At 54.9% G+C, this 21,130-nt stretch overlaps 1 protein-coding gene and 1 long non-coding RNA gene across 8 annotated transcripts in view; one reads left to right on the top strand and one right to left on the bottom strand.

Moving 5' to 3' along the window:
- Window positions 1-5,459, top strand: part of LOC117802325 — a 21,543-nt gene extending 16,084 nt beyond the window's left edge. For 2 of the 3 annotated variants that reach the window (XR_004625470.1, XR_004625471.1), the window contains exons 3-4: window positions 2,656-2,739; window positions 5,059-5,459. This is a non-coding gene — a long non-coding RNA (uncharacterized LOC117802325). Of the gene's footprint in view, window positions 1-2,398; window positions 2,538-2,655; window positions 2,740-5,058 lie in introns of those variants that run through there. The other variant, XR_004625469.1, reaches the window with a different exon arrangement.
- Window positions 1-21,130, bottom strand: part of FGD2 (FYVE, RhoGEF and PH domain containing 2) — a 26,045-nt gene extending 4,915 nt beyond the window's left edge. For 2 of the 5 annotated variants that reach the window (XM_034660651.1, XM_034660650.1), the window contains exons 1-15: window positions 20,858-21,130; window positions 17,344-17,578; window positions 15,674-15,754; window positions 14,613-14,761; window positions 12,745-12,901; window positions 12,393-12,531; window positions 11,796-11,854; window positions 11,400-11,546; window positions 10,629-10,721; window positions 4,919-5,001; window positions 4,803-4,833; window positions 4,298-4,390; window positions 3,590-3,721; window positions 820-966; window positions 114-260 (exon numbers count right to left, since the gene is read on the bottom strand). In XM_034660651.1, coding sequence (XP_034516542.1) covers window positions 114-260; window positions 820-966; window positions 3,590-3,721; window positions 4,298-4,390; window positions 4,803-4,833; window positions 4,919-5,001; window positions 10,629-10,721; window positions 11,400-11,546; window positions 11,796-11,854; window positions 12,393-12,531; window positions 12,745-12,901; window positions 14,613-14,761; window positions 15,674-15,754; window positions 17,344-17,578; window positions 20,858-20,925 — 1,761 coding nt within the window. In that variant the 5' untranslated portion in view covers window positions 20,926-21,130. The remainder of the gene's footprint in view (window positions 1-113; window positions 261-819; window positions 967-3,589; window positions 3,722-4,297; window positions 4,391-4,802; window positions 4,834-4,918; window positions 5,002-10,628; window positions 10,722-11,399; window positions 11,547-11,795; window positions 11,855-12,392; window positions 12,532-12,744; window positions 12,902-14,612; window positions 14,762-15,673; window positions 15,755-17,343; window positions 17,579-20,857) is intronic. The other 3 variants (XM_034660652.1, XM_034660649.1, XM_002930538.4) reach the window with 3 other exon arrangements.

Raw genomic sequence — 21,130 nt, 5'->3', positions numbered from 1 at the left:
GGGAACCGCATCCTCACTGGGTCTCAGTTTCCTCCTCTGGCATATGGGGCCACCAGTACTCCCCCCACACACATACCGCAAGAAGGCCAAGGTCTGGGAGGCACGGACATTACCTGAGGGGCAGCGTAGACATAGAGGACGAGGGGGTCGTCCCGGGGGATCACACACCAGCCCCGGGGGCCGCTCTTGCCCCACTTGTCCCCGACCAGCTGCAGAAAGCTGCACATGAGGCTCTGCTCGGACCCTGTCATGGACTTTTTCTAAAATCCAGAGACAGACAGACTGTCAGGGAATGGAGCACCCGCTGTGTGACCGACACTGGACCGAGCGTTGGACAATCACTCCTTCTAATCCTCGCGGCACCCCTACAAGTGTTGTCCCTGAGCCTCAGGAGGTCCCATCAGGGGCCTGTGGTCATGTAGCTGGTCGGTGGCAGAGCTGTAGTCAAGCCCCAGCCAGCCCGAGCTTGAGCTTGTGGCAGGTGCTGAGGGGGGGCTTACCACCTGTGAATTGCCCCAGGGAACAAGACTGGGGCCTGAGAAGGGAGCGGGCTGTGTGGCCTGGTGGGCCCGGAAGGCATGAGCAGGGAATGCGGAAGACTGGACAGCGGGCAGAGGTCTGGGGAAGGGAACCACCTTGAAACCTTGGAGCTGCATTCAGCTGGACCGTGCGGGCATCTTCCCGCACCTCCCCGGGGCCGCGGGCAGAGAGAAGGATGGGAAGTGGGACCCCGGCTGGCTGGTCGCTCAGCACCGAGGGCGGGGCCAGCAAGCGGTGGGCGCCCGCACACCTTTGCCAGGGGAGGCCTTGCGCCCTCACCTCCAGGATGCCCCGCCTCTTGTCCTCCTTGTTCTCGGGGAGCACGTTTCCAGTGAGGAAGGTGAAGCAGCGGAAGCAGACGCGGTTGGGCCTGTTGCCGTCGTATCTGAGCTCAGCCCGGTAGTCGGAGCACTTGGCACACACCACCTGGGGGACGACGGGCAGGAGGGGTTGCAGCCTGCGGTGAGGCAGGGGAGGGCCGCACTGGTGCCTTGGCCTGGGAGGTGGGGAGCAGGAGAGCACCCACAGACAGGAGGAAGACAAAGCAAACTTCGGGAGAGGAATGGAGGCCGAGACAGGTGGTCCCCCGTGCTGGCAGAGGCCCAGCCTGGAGACCGTGGCATGGGGGGGGAGAGCTCAGGCTCTGCGCTCCCCCAGCCAGGGGCTCAAGAGCTGGCCCCCCTGCAGGTGCCTCTCGATTCCCCTTTTGTGAGGGTGGCTCTTAATCCTAGGGGCTTCCCTGCACATCCCTGCATCTAATTCACTTCTCCAAGCTCTCTCTGCCCTCAGCCATCCCCACGATCGTCCCAGCCTCCCCACCAGGTGACAGCTCTGGGGCCTTTCATCCTCACCTGACAGCAAGGGGGCAGTGACCTGCCCAGGGCCACTCCACTCACTGGCAGTCGCTGGCCCTCCACTAACAGGACAGGTATTTAAAATTCATGGTTTAGCTTTAAGATTCATGCAAATTCTGTATTCCACTCAAGACTAGAGTCAAGTGTGTTCTAATATAAAAATGATGGGCTGGTTATTTTTTCCAGGAAGACCTGTCATGTATATTTGGTAGAGTGCCCCCCACCCCAGCCCAGCGTGGAGAAAGCCTCCAGGCAGGCCAACATGGATCATGCTGGGGCAGGGGGGTGCAGGAGAAAGAGGCATGGCAAGACTCAGAGAGAAGCATGGGGTCTGCAGGATATAACTTCCGGGGAGACTGGGGTGTCACCATAAGCCCAGGATGTGGGGTTGGAAATGGGGGGACCAGACACAGACCAGGGGGCCCATCTGGGTGGTGGCCAGCACAGCACGTGGCCTGGGAGGGACCCACAGGAGAAGGCCTGGCCTGCCCCACCCTCACCAGGATTCCCGTTTGGCAGGTGGGGAGACAGAAACTGGGCACCCAACCACTGAAAAGATGACTCACAGAACACAAAGGTCTGAGCAGGCATGAGAAACCCTGAAATTGGGCCAGGGATATCTCACAGAGCCCCACACAGGGGGCTTCCACTACCTTGGGAATATTTTACTTCACTGAGACTTGAATATTTTTATATTGCTAGTGTGTATTTATTTTCTCCTCCACCAGCTTTTTAGTTGGAAAAACTTCAAACCTACGACAAGTTGAAAGAATAATACAAGGATACCACTCCCAGCAAACTCACCAAGTGTTAACATTTCTGCCACATTTGCTTTATCTCTCTCTCTCTGTATTTTTTTTCTGAATCATTTGAGTATAAATTACAGTCATCATGACACCGCACCCTCAAATGAATAGCCGTGTCTCCTAAGAACGAGGGCGTTTTCCTGCCCGTTCATTGTGTCACTATCACACGTGGGAAATTTAACATCGATATGGGATTACCGCTCATGGTCACATTTTCCCCGAAGTTCCCAATAAGGGCCTCTGTGGCTGGTTTTGTTTCTCCCATCCACGATTCAATCAAGGATCCTGCATTTCATTTAGTTGTCAGAATGTTCTATTTCTTCCCTGTACTTTGAAGGTAGGTACATGGTATTGTTATTCTTTGTGCCTCTTTGCAGTTCTTAATTATTTTAAATAAGCTTTTAGGAACTACTTCCCGAATTGCAAATGTGAATTGACTCAGCCCTTATTTACAGACGTGAATCACCAAGAACAGCAGCTAAGGCCCGGATCCTTTCTATTCGGCTCTGCTAGAACTCATCGCTTACGTCTGAACACAGGTGTGTTCCCAGTCCTTGAAATTTACTCTAGGCCCCAACTGCCGTGTAATACATTTTGGGGACACCTCCCTGACTGGCCCCAACCTGCCCGGCTGGTCTCCTGTCTCCTGGAGGTCATTAAAGACTGAGGTCCTAAAGGGCTTCTCTGTTTAGAGTAAACGGAGGGGGTTGTCAGGTCAACAGAAAACAGCTCAAGGGCGCCAGGTGCTTAAAAAGCAAAGCGAGATGTGCCTCTGATAACCGGGCCTGAGCTGATAAGAGGAGCGGACAGGTTCCTTCCTCAGTCAGCTGGGGGCTGCTCCTCCAAGGCCTGAACTGCTGAGGAAGGAAAGGAGGAGCTCGCTACCACCGCCCGGGTGAGGAGACCAAGGCACAGTTAGCCACAGAACCGAGCGGGTGCTGGAGGGCCGAGGACTTCCCGGAGAGGAGGGGCCCCTTAGGCGAGGTCACTCAGACGGGAGGACGAGCGTGGGGCTGGTGCAGTGGTGGGTGCAAGGCCTGAGGGGGGCCGAGTTTGCACGCCCCACCTGGAATGGGAGCCCATGTCCTGGTGCTGGGTCTGGGGCTCTCCGGAAACCATGGTAAGGGCGGATGAACGCATCGGGCTGGTTTGGGGGAGTGTCTTGGGCACCTCCTCTCACCCCTGTGAGCCCTGTTTCCCCACGTGCAGGGATCGCAGAAGCCCCTGTGTCACAGGGGGGCAGCGTGAGGTCCAAACAAGGCCACTCACGACCCTGGGCCAGAGGTAGTGTCCCGCGCCTCCGGGTTGCAGGGAGGCCAGAGGGGCCCTGAGCCGGGAAGACGGAGGCAGAGGAGGAGCAGGTGGACAGGTGCGGGCGGGACGACTCACGTAGCCGCAGGCTCGGCAGTGGTGGCGGCGGCGCGTCAGGGCGTTGAAGGGCTCCCGGCAACGCATGCACATGGTGACCATCTTGTCCCGGACCCACTGCGGCGCCCGGAGGCCCAGCTCCCCCGACTGCAGCTGTTGGGCGGTAGGGTGGGCGCTTCATGACCCCCTTCTGCGCGCTCAGTCCCCCTGCTCCTGGCAGGGGTCACGAGCACTGTGCTTCCCAGGGGCTTTCCCATGAAGCCCACCGACGACAAAGACCTCATGGCGGGTCAGGGACTACTCCTCCCCTTGTACAGGTGAGGAAGCTGAGCCCAGAGAGGTCAAGGGACTCCACAAAGACACCCAGCAAGCCAGAGTTTCGAGCTCAGAGTGGAAATCAAGTCCCAGACACTATCCTCTCCCACCGCACTTGCCTCCCACCTTCCCCTGGTCTTAATGTTTCTTGGGCACTTTGAACCCAGACCTGCACCGCCCCACAGCCTGAGCTACACAGACTGAAATCCTTCTCAGGGAGCGTTGCACAGAGAGGCTCCCAAAGGAAATTTCTGCTAACGGGAGAACGTTTGGCACTGAGCCTCTGATGTGGGGGTGGGTGGGCTTTCTCAGGTCCCTTTCAATCAGTCCTGGTGGGTGACACTCCCCTGCCCTCCAAGCTGGGCTGGGCAGAGCAAGGAGAGGGAAGAGGCAAGATGCAAAGGCTTCATTTACCTCCTGCTCCTGGGTGTCTCCCTCAAGGCCCTGGACCGCGGCCTTGAAGGTTTCATTCCGCTTCTCGATTTGGTCAATGGCCGCTTGGCAGGCCTAAGGGGGCACGGGAAGTGGTTAGGGGGCGACAGGGAGGGCGCCCTCATCTGTCCATCTACCCACACTGTCAGCAGACATTGTTGGAAGCCTGCTGGCTGCCAGGTGCTGGGTTCTAAACACACCCCGGCTGACTCAAGGGAGGAGAAACTGTTAGCCCCAGACGACAGATGTGAAAAGTGAGGCTCAGGGACTTTAAGTGACCTGCCCAAGGCCACCCAGCGAGGCAGTGAAAGGCAGCAAGATCTGAACCAGGTCTCATTCCAAACCACCACAGAGCAAGTCCCGAGGAAGCATGAAGTAGCTGGGCACACACACACACACACACACACACACACACCACTCCCTCCCCCCTCAGCCTGGGTGGGGAGGCTGGGTTCAGGATCCCAGGGGCCCTGGAATGTTCTGATACCTGTATCCAGGAAATCATTTCCTCCTGGGACCTGCTCGGAAAGTGAACACAGGTGTTGAGGAGACCAGCCGCCCCCAGGGTTCCCGCCCAGCCCGCCCCCCCAGCTCCGTGCGTACCGGGCCTGCAGCTCCAGAGTACGCTGCTTCCCCGACACCAGGAAGGAGTGCGGGAACTCCCCATCAGTCAGCTCCCGCACCTGCTTGGGAATGAGAGGGACACGACCCGTGCAGACTTGTCACACCCTGCCCCCCTCCAGGCACTGTGGGGTAGATGGAGGTGGATCGTGCCCAAGGAACAGTTCGAATTTGAAGGACAGGCATCAGGACCTTCTCCATGGCCTCCCTGAGTCTGTGGAGCCACGCGAATGCCCCTGCAACCAGGCCGCGCTCCGAGCACACAGGACGGCAAGGCTCCTGGAATTTTAGCAGCAGCTACGTTGACTCGTGTGAGGTAGGAGTGACAGTTTCCGACAAAGGATTCACCGAAAATGGAACTTGGGTCATCAATTGGGTTTGGGGACACGACTTTTTCAAGAGCAGACCAAAGGCCTAGAATAAGACCCTCTATCCCATACAGTGAAGGAAGAAGTTAGTTGCCCAATCCAGGGATCTGGCAGACCCCCCGCTTCCCGTCCTTCGCTGTCCTCCTGTCCCGGAACCCCACAAGTCCACGGCCATTGTGAAGCCTGCCAGGCGGCGCTTACTACGTGCCGGCCGCTGAGCTCAGGGCTGTCCATACATGTTCTCAACTAACTGGTACAGCTGCTGCTTCCACCGACCAACCCTAGCGCTCAGCCGCTGCGCACTTCCCACTGCAGCAACCGCCAGCGGCAGTCTCGCGTAGCTGAATCTGGTCGGCCTCTAGGCGGTCTGCCGGTTTACAAGACATATGGGGGACCGTGGGACATGCTGAGTGACACCTTAGGGGTGCAGTCAGCAAAACCCAGACTGTGAGAAACGCTCCTGGAGAATGAGCTGATTTCTTCAATTGATGCATGAGAAAAAAAGAGGAAGGACGGGATGTGTAACGGACTAGAAGGGATGTCAGAAACTCTTCCCAAATGATTCAAACACATCAGCTGTGAGAAGACATTTGCGAGTCAAGGAAAACCAAAGGATCTTAATATTATTAAATAATTAGTATTAATTTGCTAGATGTGATAATGGTACTGTTGTCACCTTTTGTGGCAAAAAAAAAAGAGTTCTTATCTCTTACACATACTGAAGTATTTATAGGTGAAATGATTATGGGTCTGAGATTTGCTCTTAAATAATCCCGTGGAAAGAGGATTAGGAGGGGGATGTTGGGGAAACAAGACTGGCTTTGAGTTGACAATTGTTGAAACCAGGTGATAAGTGTGCAGGGATTCCTTGGGCTACTTTCTTGGCTTAAAACTGTCCTTACGAAAGAGTTAAAGAAAATCTTCACCGTAATCTTGGGAGAGAGATGTTACACCCTCATTTAGGAGATGTGGAGATGGAGGCTCAGAGAGGGCAAGAGACCCGCCTGAGCTCACACAGCAGCTAAAGGACAGAACGAGGATTCGAATTCAGGGTTTTGGCCCCCAAGGGAAAGGGGGAAGAACATCTACTCCTGCCCCACTCCCAGAGTCCTGTAAGCACAGACCTGTCCCAGACAGTGTGGAGAGTCACAAAGAGAAACTAAGACGTAGACAAGAGCCCTGGTGTGGGGAACTTTGTTGGTCCACCTGCCACTCCAGCGGCTGTGTGCAAGGGGCAAAGAAGGGCTGGATCTGGGGGAAATGGGCCTGCCTGCACCGGGGAAGAGAGAAGCTTTCTCCCTGGGGGACAATATTGGGGAATCTGGCAAGACTCCATGACTAATTGGTGAGGGAGAGGGGAGAGGGAAAGCAAGGAGAAGTCTAAGGTTTGGGGCCCAGAGGTAACAAGAAATACGATGCTTCTAGTAGAAAAAGGGGAACTGAGGGGAGCTCCTGACCAGAGCGGCAGGGATCACCTCTGCAGAAGGGCAGGATGAAAGCTTCTAGAGGACATTTCCAGGGTCTGCTGTGCCCAGTCTCGACCACTCCCCAGGTCTGGGCCAGTTCAGGCCCCTGCTAACCCGTACAGTGCCTTTGTGCTAATTAGAAAAAGACACCCTTCTTCAAAACACTTTACTGACATCTGTTGGCAAACCGCATAATATTCAGATTTTGTTGGAACAAGACGCTTGACTGCCATCTGCCGGACAATGAGAATTGTAAATAAACAATCCGCGATGTCGGCTGTGGATGAGGCGTGCTCATCTTAGGGGAGGTGTGCTTGTGCAGTGCCCAACCTACACAGTTGTACATGGAGACTCTAGGTATGTATGTGCCTGCATCTCTTCCTTTTTCCCAGGCCTGCCTTGTGCAGGATGGCACAACATTAGGACCAACTCAGACCTTGGAGAGAATCAGCTGCTGAGAGCTAGGCCTCCCTGCTATCCAGAAAGGAGGAGGCCAGGGGGAACTGTCCTGGTGGCCAAAGGCCAGAACTACCTTCAGACTGCACTCAGAAGATGGCTCCTGTGCAGATGGCGGGTGGGGAGACAGCCCTGCACCTGCCTGGCCTGTGCCGTTCAGGAGAAGGTGCCGCACAGCGTGGGAGCGTCGGACACTCTGTGCAGGAAATGTGCTCAGTGAGGCTGGCAGGTGCCAGGAACCCAGCATGCACTGATGCTGTCGGTCCTGTCTCGTGTATTTCCTCTTTAGGACTCTGTTTTGACCTCTCTATTTTTTGGCTTTTCTGTCTGTCAATCTCTGCTCCCCTTTTTCTATGCGTGGGTCTCCGCCAGCCCTAAGACAGGGCTGCCTGTCTCCATTTCTGTCTGTTACTCTCCATAAACCTGCCTTTCTCAAGCTCACTCACCAAGGCTCCCAGACATACAAGCCTGCACACACCCTGGCCTCTGGGACATTCTGACCACTCAGGAAGGGAAGCTGAATGCCCTGGTGTGAGGGGCTGCATTCGTAAAAGACCTCAGTCGGCTCAGGCACAGGGAGGAGGCTGGAATCCCCACAGGGGGCCCAGGTCCCCCATTGGCCTTCAACATACTCAGGCTGCACCCCACTTGTGGGCCCTTGATTGGGCACCAAATGCCAGGCAAGCCCAGTCAGGAGCAAGGGCAAGCTCTTCCCTGCTGAGGGCTCTCAGAGGCCCAGGGCTTCTCCAGAGGACAGAGGGTCCTGGCTTAACTCCTACCTGCACCTCCCTCCTGGAGCAGATCCTGGGACAGGGCGGGGGAGGGGGTGAGAGGGACACGGGATGGGGGAAATGCAAGCATACCAAGATAGGCTGGACTTGACCTCTGCTTCTCCCAGCCCCAGAGCTCAGGACACACTAGGGCTCAGGAGTGATCAGAGAGTTGTCAAGAAAGTTCCCCCCGCTCCCTGATTTACTCCACTACGCCTGCAATTCTGCATAAACTTTGCCCCTCTGAGAGGAAGCCTTCGTAGGAGACAGTCCGGTATGGGGATTAAGTACAGGGACTCCGGACTCTGTTTCACCTGGTTTGATTGCTGTATGACCCCAAGCAAATTATAACCTTTCTGGGCCTCGGTTTCCTTTCAAAAGAAAGCAGGGGAACCCGCTCACACTGTTGGCGGGGATGCAAACCGGTGCAGCCATTCTGGAAAGCAGTATGGAGTTTCCTCAAAAAGTTAAAAATCGAGCTACCCTACAACCCAGCGATTCCACTACTGGGTATTTATCCAGAGGACATATAGAGATTCAAAGGGGCACCTGCACCCCAATGGTTACAGCAGCAATGTCCACAAATATGGAAAGAGCCCAGATGTCCATCAACAGATGAATGGGTAAAGAAGACGTGGTTTATATATACGATGGAATAGTCCTCAGCCATTGAAAAGAATGAAATCTTACCATTTGCAACAACATGGATGGAACTAGAGGGTATTATACTAAGCGAAATAAGTCAGTCAAAGAAAGACAATTATCATCTCACTCATGTGGAATTTAAGAAACAGAACAGTTGAACATAGGGGAAGGGAAGGAAAAATAAAATAAGATGAAAACAGAGGGGAGACAAGCCGTAAGAGACCCTTAACCATAGGAAACAAACTGAGGGTTCCTGGAGGGGAGGTGGGTGGCAGGATGGGGTCACTGCATGATGGGCATTAAGGAGGGCACGTGATGTAATGAGCACGGGGTCTTATATGCAACTGATGAATCGCTAAATTTGACCTCTGAAACTAATAAAAAAAAAAAGACCTAATTTTTTTAGAGCCATTTTAGGTTCATAGCAAAATGGAGAGGAAGATACAAAGATTTTCCATATACCCCCCCCACGCACCCATTATCAACATCCCCCACCAGATGGGGACATGTGTTAGAAGTGAGGAACCTACATGGACACATCATGACCACCCAGAGTCCACAGTTCACATTAGGGTCATTCTCGGTGTTGTGACTTCTGTGGGTTTGGACAAACGTGTGACGACGGGTTTGGCTATAGCATCACACGAAATAGTTCCACGGCTCTTAAAATCCTCTGTGCTCCACCGATGTGTCCCTCCCCCCCTGCTAAACCCTGGAGACCCCTAAGCTTTTTACTGTCTCCGTAGCTTCGCCTTTTCCAGAGTGTCCGAGAGCTGGAACCATACTGTGTGTAGCCTTTCAAACTGGCTTCTTTCCCTTGGCAAAATGCACTGAAGAAGGCTGCCTGCCTTTCGGTGGCTTGATAGCTCCTTTCTTTTTATCAGCGGATACTGTTCCGTTGTCTAGATGTGCCACCGTTTACTTCCTTATTTTTTTAAACGGGACTAATTACAGATACACTCACACACAGGCAGGTACCTAGATGTCCCTCAGGAGCGGGCTGGCGGAGTGAATTACGGCACTTGCACACCCAGGGACACTCCGTGGACACCCGCAGAAGGGTGGAGGGCTCCGAGTGTCCCGACGCGCACCGATCACCAGAGTTAGCACTTAGGGAGAAAAGCGGAGTGCAGAACAGTGTCTATGGGCAACGGTTTCACTCTTTATGTGAAACCTGAGTAAGGAAGCCATAATAAATATATTATTAGTTGTGTCTGTAGAGACTACCTCCGGAAGGCCTCCTAAGAAGCAAAGTCTGTCTCCAGGAAGGGGCCTAGAGGACAGAGTGGGGAGGACACTTCTCATTGTATGCACTTCTTATATTTGATTTGGGGATGTGTATTATCTCTATTTTTAAGTAATGAAAGTGTTATTTTTAAAAGAAAGAAAATGAAAATGCAGAGGAAACTAACAGCCCTTCCACTATAGGGATATATGAGAGTCTGATGGGGTAAGGCAGGGCCCAATGCAGGGGGACCAGCCAGTCAGTGGGCACTATTATGGGCTGCTGTCCCCACTCATTTGTGGCCATCTCTGGCTGGGGACACACACTGTCCAGCAGCGGAGCTGACAGTGTAGACCCCTACCCTCAGAGTGGGCCTGTGGCCTGCCGCGGTAGCACCCCCTGGGAGCTGGTTAGCAATGCGGAGTCTCAGGCCCCGCCCCGGACCTACTGAATCAGGACGTGCATTTTAACAAGACTCCCAGGGGCCTCATGCACGTATGAACGTTGTCAAAGCACTGGGGTGGTTGATAGGGAAAGCAGACAGAGGCCAGGCTGGGGTGGGCACGGCCCCAAAGAGGCGGCCAGGCCTGTGCGCGCCCACATGGGAGAGCTCTGACCCCAAGCGCTGCCACCTCCACGTTGGCCCAGGATCTGCCAGGTTTGGGTTCTTGGACTGAGAACTGAGCACGGACCATCCTGCTGTTCCCCATACTCGATCCCACCCTTGGGACGAAGCCTGACAGTGGGTCGGGTGCCTCTCACCTTCATTCCGGCCACATCGATGCGGGTCCTCACCTGGAACCGGGCGCCCACCTGGATGACCTTGGGCACACAGCACAGCAGCGTGTTGTTGAACTGCCGGAGACACAGAACGGTGAGCGGGTGCGGAGTGGCGGGTCGCGAAGGATGGGGAGCAGGGCTTCCCTGCGAGTGGGTGGAGCACCCCTGCATCTCCCTCTCCTCTGGCCACGCTCTGGGCCAGCTCACAGGGGTCACAGGTGTGATGAGGAAGGGGTCGTCTAGCCTCCAATCCAACGGGGATGGTCACCGAAGGGTCTCCATGTCTGTGGGCATCCAACTCACAAGGCCTTTCTCACGGGGGCTCAGGGCCACAGGGGCTTATGGGATGTTGCTGCTCCCTCCCCCAGACCGCCAGGCAGGACCGGTTTCCAGATTTCCAGGAGACCCCCTGGCTTCGTTAGTGCAAATCTGGGTAGTTCTTCTTAGCAGCTAACCTAATTCCCTGCTTTGCGCTCCCTAGAGTGCAGTTCAAAACCACAAGGTTTGGAGCCAAACAGACTGGGTTCAAATTCTGACTCTGTTGCTTCCTAGGGCCTATCTGAGAAACCCCTCAGTTGGAAATCCCTGAGGCCTAGAGGCAGCGTATGACTTGTCTCAGAGGAAGACCGAGATGCAGGCTCTTCCCCGTTTCTCCTGCAGTGCCAGATATGCAGCAGGCAGGCAGGACCTGGGGCAGAGTGGCCCCTGGACTGCCCTCTCCAGCGCAGGGAGGGCCGCTTAGCATCCCCATACCAAGAAAAGGTAGCGCTCCATGGGGTCGCTGCGGCGAAAGGAGATTTTGAGGACGGGGCCCTCACGGAGCAGGGTGTTGGAGGGGTCCACTATGTCGTCCTCGAGGCCCAGGCGCTGGTACACGTCCCACAGGTCTTGCAGCCGCTCCTGGGACAGGGAGTGCACCCTCAGCCGAGGCCAGGCAGGGTGCACCTCCTTCTGGAAGGTTTGCCTTGTGTGGACAGGGACGGGAGGTGAGGGGGAGGACAGCAGGGGGCCAGGTGTCACGGGGCGGGCGGGATCAGGGGAAGAGCAGATAGAGACCTGGGTGGGCTGGGGGAGGCAGAGAGGTGCAGGGAGGAGGAATAGGGCCCCTGGGGATGCCTGCTTCTCCCACCGGGACGGCCTGCTGCTCACCATCTCAGCGATGGCTGCGTTGGAGTGCTGAGCGGCCGAGAAGATCACATCAAGAGCTTCTGAAGGGAGGCACAGGGCCAGAATTATCTCCTGAAAATTTGGGGCTGGGGGCTGAGGCAGGAAGTCCTTGAGGCTTAACAAAGTGGCCTCAGGGCCTGCTACGAGTGACCATAGGAGCAGCCTGGCCCCGCACATGAGATGACTGGATGATGGGGGCCGTTTCCCACCCAGAGTGGAGAGACTGGACGCCACTGAAAGACAGGGCTTGGCATTGGGCTCCTGTGACTCTCATTGCTCCCCAAACCAAGCCGGACCCAGGTGTGCTGTGGAAAAGAGCATGGGCTTTGGCGCAATACAGGCATGACTTCAAATCCCAGCTCTGTCCCTTTCTGGCTGTGTGACCTTGGGCAAGTCGCTTGATCTCTCTGGGCCTTAGTGTCTACAAAAATGGCTAATGGTATAGATAATGTCTATGAAGTGCCAACAATCAATGTTGATAGCTGATCGTTATTCTGACCATTTTAGCAGGTGCTCAATCAATAAAGGGGAGTGGCTCCGACCTCCCTAGCCCCGCGCACTCCCGGGGGGTGTCCTCACTCTGAGCATCGGCCCGGTCTGGGGCCTGGGCTGGCAGCTTCTGGACGTACTCCTTGAGCAGCAGCTCATAGCGGGGGATTCTCTGCACAGGTTCCAGCATGTGGTGTTGCAGCGTCAGGCTGCCGGAGGCCTCGCTGCCCTTGGGGAGAGAAGCAAGGAGGAAGAGTGTGGGGTGAGAATGGGGAAGGGCGGCCCGGGCTGCCAAGAGGGTGGGGGGAGTGGGTGGGGCGGGCTGGCACTGGAGCTGTGCAAGCAGCAGAGCCGGAGGTGCCCCAGATCCCTCGGGGAAACCGAGGCAGTACACCCTGGGGATGGCGGTGCGGGCTCGGCCCCAGCCCTCACCCAACCTCACCTGAATGCGGGTGATCACCTCCTGGAATGGGGCAGACTTGTCGGTCCAGGTGGCCAGCAGCTCCATGGCTCGCTCAAAGTTCTTGACATACTCACTGTACATCTTCAGGAACGGGGCCAGTTTCTGGATCACGTCGCCGATGCGGGGGGTGGCGGTCCTGCAAGAGGGCCACCCAGGTACTGCCCCCAGCCTCAGGACCACCTCTCTTGACTCCAGGCAGGGTCAGGTTAAGCCAGGCTCTCTGAATCCCACCCTCCCAAACAGTCCTTCCGCTGCACTTCTGGGTGCAGGCATGGGACACGTCATCCTCACCCATCCGTGCATGGTCCAACCCCTGCCGACTGTGAGCCCCTGAGGGCAGATGCTGTTCTCCACCCGCAGACCCAGCGCAATGTCAGGCCTGTAGCACATGTCCTGTAACCACTTGAGGCTTCCTTTTTTTTTTAAAGATTATATTTTTATTTATTTGACAGAGAGAGACAGAAAAAGAGGGAACACAAGCAATGGGGAGTGTGAGAGGGAAAAGCAGCCTTCCTGTGGAGCAGGGAGCCCAACGTGAGGCTCAATCCCAGGACCCCAGGATCACAACCTGAGCTGAAGGCGGACGCTTAACGGCTGAGCCACCCAGGCGCCCCATGTAACCACTTGAGGCTTCCGACATAACGGGAGTGAGGGCCAAGCACCGTCCAAGACACGTAATTCTCACAACTCTGCGGGGGTGGTCATCAGCCCATCTTAGAGATGAGGGAACAGCCTCAGAGGGGTAAGAGCATGTCCAGGGTCATACTGTGGTAGGGCTTGAAGGTTAGCCCAGGAGCTGTGACAGCAGAGCGTTGAGGGGCCCCCAAGGTCACTGAAGCTGGCCTTCCTGAGTTTGATTCCCAAGTGTTCTGCTTACTCTAGCTGTGTGTTCTTGGACAAGTCACCTAACCTCTCTGTACCTCATTTTCCCATTGGAAAAAAAATGGAATGGTGGTAGGCATAGGGTCGCCTTTAAAACAACAGCAACAACAACAAATAATCCCGGGGGCGCCTGGGTGGTGCATGTGGTTAAGTGTCCGACTCTTGGTTTCGGCTCAGGTCATGATCTTGGGTTGTGGGATTGAGCCCTGAGTTCGGCTCTGAGCTCAGAGTGGCGTCTGCTTCAGATTCTCTCTCCCTCTCCCTCTGCCTCTCCCTCCTCCTCCTCTCTCTCTCTCTCAAATAAACAAATAAAATCTTTAAAAAATCTTTAAAATAAAAAAATAAAATAAGAAAAACAAGCCAACATTTTATTGTGAAAAACTTCAAGCCATCGTAAAGGAAAAAGAATATCTTAATAACCCTCTCTCTACCCCACCCTGGATTTAACAATGACGGACATTCCTCTTTGCCGAAGAATTTTAAAGGACACCTCAATCCTCACGGCATTTCTTTAGCAAAATATATAAAGCAAGTACTTCCATCACCAAATGCTTCCATCGTCTCTGAAAATGAAGACAGTTTCTTGCATCAGCACATGGGGGCGGGTTTGAAGATTCAGTGAGTTCATAGGTGTGAAGCCCAAGGCTGGGCATGTAGGAAGCCCTCAGTTAGCATCGGCTCTTTCCGCTGGCTCTGAAGTCCTGCAGCCTAGTGGGGACCTGACCCATCCCCTTCCCCAGGACAAGCGTGCATGCGCGCGCACACACACACACACACACAGCCCCTCAGTGCTCATGGGTCCAAGCCCCTTACTGTGAGGCCAGTCTGAGCCCAGAGGAGACTGTCATGGACACGCAGCAAGAGCAGGGGGCCCAACAGGCCAAAGGCAGTGTGGTGGGGGCTGCACCCTGACCCGGCCAGGGCTGCGGTCAGGGGGGCTCAGGGGTTCGTGGAGGCTCTCTCACCACTCGTCCAGCCGCCGCTGCAACTCTGGGAGGAAGAACTGGGCGTGGAACTGGTAGATGGAGGAGATGTTGGAGAAGATGAGCCTGACCACGTCCTCGGGGAAGGCCTTGCTGGCTCGGGCCTCCGTCAGCAGCTCCTGGAAGAACACCTGCAGCCCCACCGCTGGTCACTCGGCCTGAGGCAGAGAGGCGCCACCCGCACACCCGCCGGGGAGAGATGGGCACAGCTGGGGGAGGGGGGGCTTCGGGGCCCCTCTGCGGTTTGCTGGATGCTTCCACCTCTTCAATCTCCCACCATCCTTGAAACAGCCTCAGGAAGAGAGAGAGGGGGCTGTACTCGGCCACTTTACAGATGGGCACACGAAGGCCTAGAGGCTCAGGGACTTGGTGGGGGGCTGGCTGCTGATGAATGTCGGAAATGGGCCCATGTGGCGTCAGTCAAGGTCTCGGACCTCACCAAGCTAAGATCATGCTCCAGATGTGTGAATATTTAACCCTCTTGCTTGGGGCGGCGGCTGCTGCGGCTGCTGCTGCTGCTTTTAAAAATTTTATTTGACACAGAGAGAGAGAGAGAGCACAAGCAGGGGGAGCAAGAGCGGGAGAAGCAGGCCCCCCACTGAGCAGGGAGCCCAGTGTGGGGCTGGATCCCAGAAACCTGGGATCATGACCCAAGCCAAAGACAGACACTTAACCGACTGAGACATCCAGGTGCCCCTTACTTGGGGCTTCTTAAGAATGTGTGAAGGGGTAATAACGGTGAGATGTCGGGTGTGGGGGTGACAGATGAGGGTGTTGTGTGGGGCCGGAAGGGCCATGCGTGCTCTGCTACACACAAGGCCAGCCCAGGCACCGGGGGTGAATGGCAAGTGGCATTAATGCCCTAAATCCCTATTTCTGCCCCAACTCCAGCCAGCGGGGTAAAGGACTGAAGCTTCCTCGAATCACATCCCAGGTCCTAACTCTCGGCACCGTGAGGTGTCCAGAAGGGAGAGCGGAGGTGAGGTGAGGAGACCTGGATGCTGGGGCCCAGGTCAGAATAGGGTGGTGTTCTGGCGACTGACCTGGTCTAGCAGATGGAGGCGCGCCACATAGGCCTTTTCCGTCTCCAGGAGCTCCTGGACGATCTTCTTTTCCTCAGGCTCCTGCAGGCAGGTCGAGGGGAGAAAGAGGAGAGAGACAGCTTTGGTCTCCTCTGATGCGCACCCTGGGTGCCGTCTCCAAAGATGTCCCAGTGAATGCCCACCTCCTGGTGCTCATGCCTTCCCACCATGCATCCGGGCTGGCGCTGGGATCATTTTAACAAAGAATGGGGCAGGAGTGAGGCTGTGCCAGTTCTGGGCCTATGGCCTAAGAGGCCTGGAAGCTTTTTGGAAGCTTGTGCTCTTGGGAGCCATGAACCACCACATCTGGAGGTCTGGCTGCCCCGATGGAGAGGCCATGTTGAGAGGAGAGGCCCAAAGACCTCACTTATAGAGAGAAGAGCCAAGGGCCCAGCCGTGCCAGCACCCCAGCTGAACCCAGCTTCTACTGTCCCTGCCTAGGCACCAGGCTTGAGAATTGAGCTATGTTGGGCATTCCAGCCCCGGCCACCATCTGACTGCAGTCATGGGAGAGACCCTATTATGGACTGAGTTGTGCCCCCCTCCCCAAATCCATACATTGAAGCCCTAAAGCCCCAGTAGGACTGTATTTGGAGATAGGGCCCTTGAGGTGATAATTACAGTTAAATGAAGTCATAAGGGTGAGGTCCTAATCCAATAGGACCAGTGTCCTTAGGAGAGGAGGGACAGACACCAGGAGAGTATGTGCATGAGGACACAGTGAGAAGACAGCCATCGATAAGCCAGGACCAGAGGTTCACCAGAAACCGACCCTGCCAGCACCTTGATCTTGGACTTCTGGTGTCCAGAACTGGAAGGAAATCTATTTCCAGTAAGCTACCCTGTCTGTGGTATTTTGTCATGGCAGCCCCGAGCTGACTACCACAAGCCCCAGGTGAGACCAATAGAAGAACGATCCAGTAGCGTTCCAGTCAACCCACAGAACTGTGAGAAATAATACATTGTATTCAGCCATCACATTTTGGAGTGCTTTGTTACGCAGCGACTGGTAACCAGAACGTACTACTATGATCACCACCCCCCTTTTGTAAATGAGGGAACAGGCGCGAAGAGGTTAAAGAGCTTTGCCCGAGGTCACCCAGTTAGGAGGCAGAAGCTCTGGGGCATGATCCCTGGCTGTCTGGCTCCAGGGTACGCGGGATCACGCAGCCTAGCCCTTGAACTCCACAGACAAGCAAACCGACAGCCAGACCAGGGAGGGGACCCATCCAGGATCAGTCTCAGGGCAGGCTTAGCGCTAACCTCTATTTCTAGTTGGAATTATTTGCCTCCTTTGGTGGGTAAACTGAGACCACACCTGGGAAGGGTACCAGTTCACAAAATGGAAACTATCCCAAGCTGTGTGGCCTTGGATAAGTTCTTCAAGCTGTCTGAGTTTTGATGTCCTGGCCTAAAAGACTCCCACAGTGAGGGGGATGTGAAATCATGCCAACAGTGGGGTACGTTGTAGGCGTTTAATCAAAGGCTATTAAGAGGGGAGAATCTAGCTTTCAACTGATCTTTGGTGACACAAGGCCCAAGTGCTGGCTTTGGCTGGGAGAGAATTTGCTGGGAGGAGGTCAGCGAAGGGGTCCCCCTAGATCCCCACTTCTGCTCTAGCCCTCAGGCACCTGCGTCCCTGGCCCAGGGTGGGTCCCAGGCTGGCAAGATTTCCTCCAGGCCCCACTGGACAGCTTGTTCTTCAGGGAGCTCAGGTACCTCCTGCTGACCGTCCTGGGCTCAGGCCCCTCCAGGGTCTCCCCAGGGTTGGGCCCCTTCCACGGCTCTGCAGCTGGGGGAGCCCTGCACCCAGGGCGGTGATGTTCAATCTCCAGCTTGCAGACTCTGGGTGCTGCTCCTGGAGTCCTGAGGCGAACAAAACAGATATGAGGGTTTCCCGGCTGTAAAATAGGAAGAATAGCACTTCCCTGGTGGGGATTGAGGGTGATTAATGCAAATCATAGGTGTGAAGTGGCCCCCGAGAGCCTGGCACTCAGGAGGAATTTGCTAAGTAAAATATCCACTTCCTTCCCCAACGTCTTCTTGGAGGGAACTCCAGTCTTCAAAATGAGTCAGCGTAGACTTGTTTTGTTTTCTGGCGAACTACTTACTTCCCTCTTTAAAATGCAATGAGGAACCCTTCCTCTGCATACAGTGCTTTCTAAGTGGTCCCAGCCTCTTAGATCACCCTCACCTGTACACCTCACCTGTTTTTAGTCTCTGCAGCAAGTAAGGCCCTAAAATCTTAGTAACGTATACATAGAGAGAAGATGGGAGCCATGGAACACTCTACAGGGAGGGCAGAGCTGCTAAAGCTGGGGCTTTTCAATGGGAACTGTGCCCTCTGCATCTCCAGGGGCGGAGGAAAGCCTGTCTGGAAGCAGCTTCCTTGTTCCTCCAGGAATGGGTCTTTGAAGGGAGCTTTGTGTGTGTTTATCCTAGTACAGGGTCTACAGGCTGGGTAAACTCTTTAGATAAAAGAGGCCACCCTCCTGAATATATCCCACGATTTGGGTTGTGCCCATTCCCTTTGGTATGGAAAGTCTTGCAATGAGACGGACAGGCTGGTCGATGGAGGACCAGACAGGTATAAAGTCTCTAAAACTCTGAGACAGGTTTTCATTTCTGGTTTTGCAGCTAAGAAAATGGAGGTAGAGAGAGCATAAGTAACCTGCAGCTAGGGGGTGCAAAGGTGGGCTTCAGATCAGACATGCTGGCTCCTGAGCCTTTGCTCTAAACTGCCCCTCCCCATTTGAGTCAAGGAGAAATAGGTCCAGAGGGTCCACGTGTCTGTCCCGAATCACACAACTGGTTGGCAGTAGAGAGAGAGAGGATTGGAAGCCAGTCCCCAGTGGCTCCTCATGGTCTCTCTACCCCTGCCTGGCAGGGTGTCCTCAGCCCGCGGAAATAGCTGAGCCTCGGGCTTTCTGTTCTACATTTGGTTTCAGCTTCTGCATTTCCTTCCAAGTGTCGCGGCCAGCTTCTGTTTCCTTTTCACCCCTCAGTTTCAGATCAGCTAAGGTGCTAGGAGACCTCACAAGAAACCCAAAGCCAAGGCTGCTGGCACAGGGTCCCTCACATGATAAGGGGTGGCTCTCACCCTGCGGGCAAGGCCTTCTCGGACCCCATTCTGGTCTGCGGGCTGCCTCCTCCTGCCCGGTATTGCCTGGGCACAGCACACATGCCGAGGGTCTCCACTGGGCATACCTGGCCTGTTGAGTTGGGTGGTGCTCTCTCCCCACACCCCAGGGGGCGGGCGGTGGGCCTGGAAGGCCGTGCCTGGAGCTGTCCTTGGTGCTGAACTAGGACGTGCCTGGCAAAGAACCCTGGGAGAGGCAGGGTAAGGTCACCAGCTCAGGAAGCTGAACTGCCCTTCTAGGCCCATATCTATGCCACATCCACCGTGAAACCCACAGAAGTCTTTGTCTGCTCTGAGTGCCCTCAGCACAAAATCTAGGCTCCTCTCAGGATATTTACTGTCTATGACCTGGCATCACAGTAATTCCATGAGCTTAATGTCCAAAGACAGAAATCCTCCCAGCAGGGATCATTCTTTTGGCTCCTGTGTCTGTTATGGTTCCTGGGTGATGCTGTGCTGTGCCAACCACACCCCCTTCAGGACTGAGGCTCTCTTCCCCCAGCTGCTGGCAGTATGGTGGCAGACGGCTACTGACTGGGTCCCTCTCTGGGAATTGCCCTCCCTGGAAGACAGCTGCCTCATCCCAGATTAAGTCCATATCCAATGACTAGTCCATGTAGGGGTACAAAGACTCCTTGCTTCACCTCAATTAGAACAACCTGAGGGACATCTCAGCTCCAGAGCTCCTTGGGACAGGCTGAGGCCTCTGTTGCAAGTACACACAGTTCAACTTCTCCCAATGCTGCATCCCTCACCCAACAGGTGTCATTCCGAAAACTATCCCCAGTAAATCTACTGAGCCAATTTCTACCTTAGAGTCTATTTCCAGAGAATGCTACCTACTACAGTCCCTAACACAGTCCTGGGTTTAAGAAATACCTGCAGAGGGATGCCTGGGTGGCTCAGTCTGTTAGGTGGCTGCCTTTGGCTCACATCATAATCTCAGGGGCCTGGGATCAAGTCCCACATTGGGCTCCCTGCTCAGTGGGGAGCCTGCTTCTCCCTCTGCCTGCTGCTCTCCCTGCTTATGCTCTGTCTCTCTCTCTCTGACAAATAAATAACTAAAATCTTAAAAAAAAAAGGAAGAAAGGAAGGAAGAAAGAAAGAAAGAAAGAAAGAAAGAAAGAAAGAAAGAAAGAAAGAAAGAAAAGAATTGCCAGCAGAGTAATGTCACACAGACACAGACAGACAGACAGACACACATACATACTACCCCTGCCAGGGCCACCAATGACCTCCACACACATGGCCCAGTTTTTTTCCCTTCAGATGGAAGCCCCTACATACGAACTTAAAGCATTCTAAGCCTCCCTGCCTCTCTGTACATCCAGCATCTCATCAGAAATGGGAATAGAAATAGACCTACCCTCAGGAGGCTGTTAGATAATTAAATGAAAAAAGTCACACAAGTCACTTAGAACAGTGCGCCAAAGGTAGGCTGCTCGTACATCCGGGGTTGCCTGATATAGTCTCAGCTTTTCCTATTGCCCCCTCCCCTCTGCCAAAAAAATTTGATGGCATCCACTTCCAGTTTTAATTGTGCCCTGATTTGAATGATAAATTATATGGTTGTCCTACTTATAAAGAGTAAGTGCTTGGTAAGTATTACTATTATTTCTGAGGGAAGGCAATGGGTGGAGTCCTGCAGCCCAAATGCCGTTGGGCCCACCCACGCTCACTCGTAACTACACACGTCTGGATGTGTGTAGGGGACAAACATACCAGCGCACACACCCTCCCCGCTGCCCAGCTGCTGGGGCCTGACCACACTCCTCTATGTTGCAAGGAGCCCAGGCACTGCCCAGACTCTAAGGATGGGCCCAGAGAGAGAACTGCTCACCGTGAGGGCCCAAGGTAGCCTGGGCACTGATCCTCAGCCTGAAAACTGGAAGGGCCTGTGCTCCGGGGCGCGGCGGTGGGTAGAGGAGGGCCCAGACTGAACAGAGGAGCTAGAGAGAGGCCGCCAGTTGTCCCTGGCGACCCTTCCCACCCCCACCACCCCATACCTGTTGTTCTCAAACACAGTCACCAGGTTGGACACAGATGACAGCTTCTCCTTACTCTCTCCCTCCATTCTGCAGGCCTCCACGGTGGTCCTCAGCTACCCCTGAAGCAGGGAGGGAGGCCTCCAATCAGCACCCCTCAGCCACCCCCACCTGGGGTCACAGAGGGGCTAAGGCATCCTGGAATGTGCTCTGGGTCTTTCCAGAGGGCTCAGTAGGCCAGCTCCGGGCTTCAGAGTAAGGAAGGAGGAAGTGGTCCCAGAGCCACAGCCCCAA

This window comes from Ailuropoda melanoleuca, chromosome 5 (genome assembly GCF_002007445.2).
Source record: "Ailuropoda melanoleuca isolate Jingjing chromosome 5, ASM200744v2, whole genome shotgun sequence".
Classification (NCBI taxonomy): Eukaryota; Metazoa; Chordata; class Mammalia; order Carnivora; family Ursidae; genus Ailuropoda; species Ailuropoda melanoleuca.
Note: the sequence above shows the minus strand (reverse complement) of the source record. Positions and strands in the feature narration are given on the sequence as shown.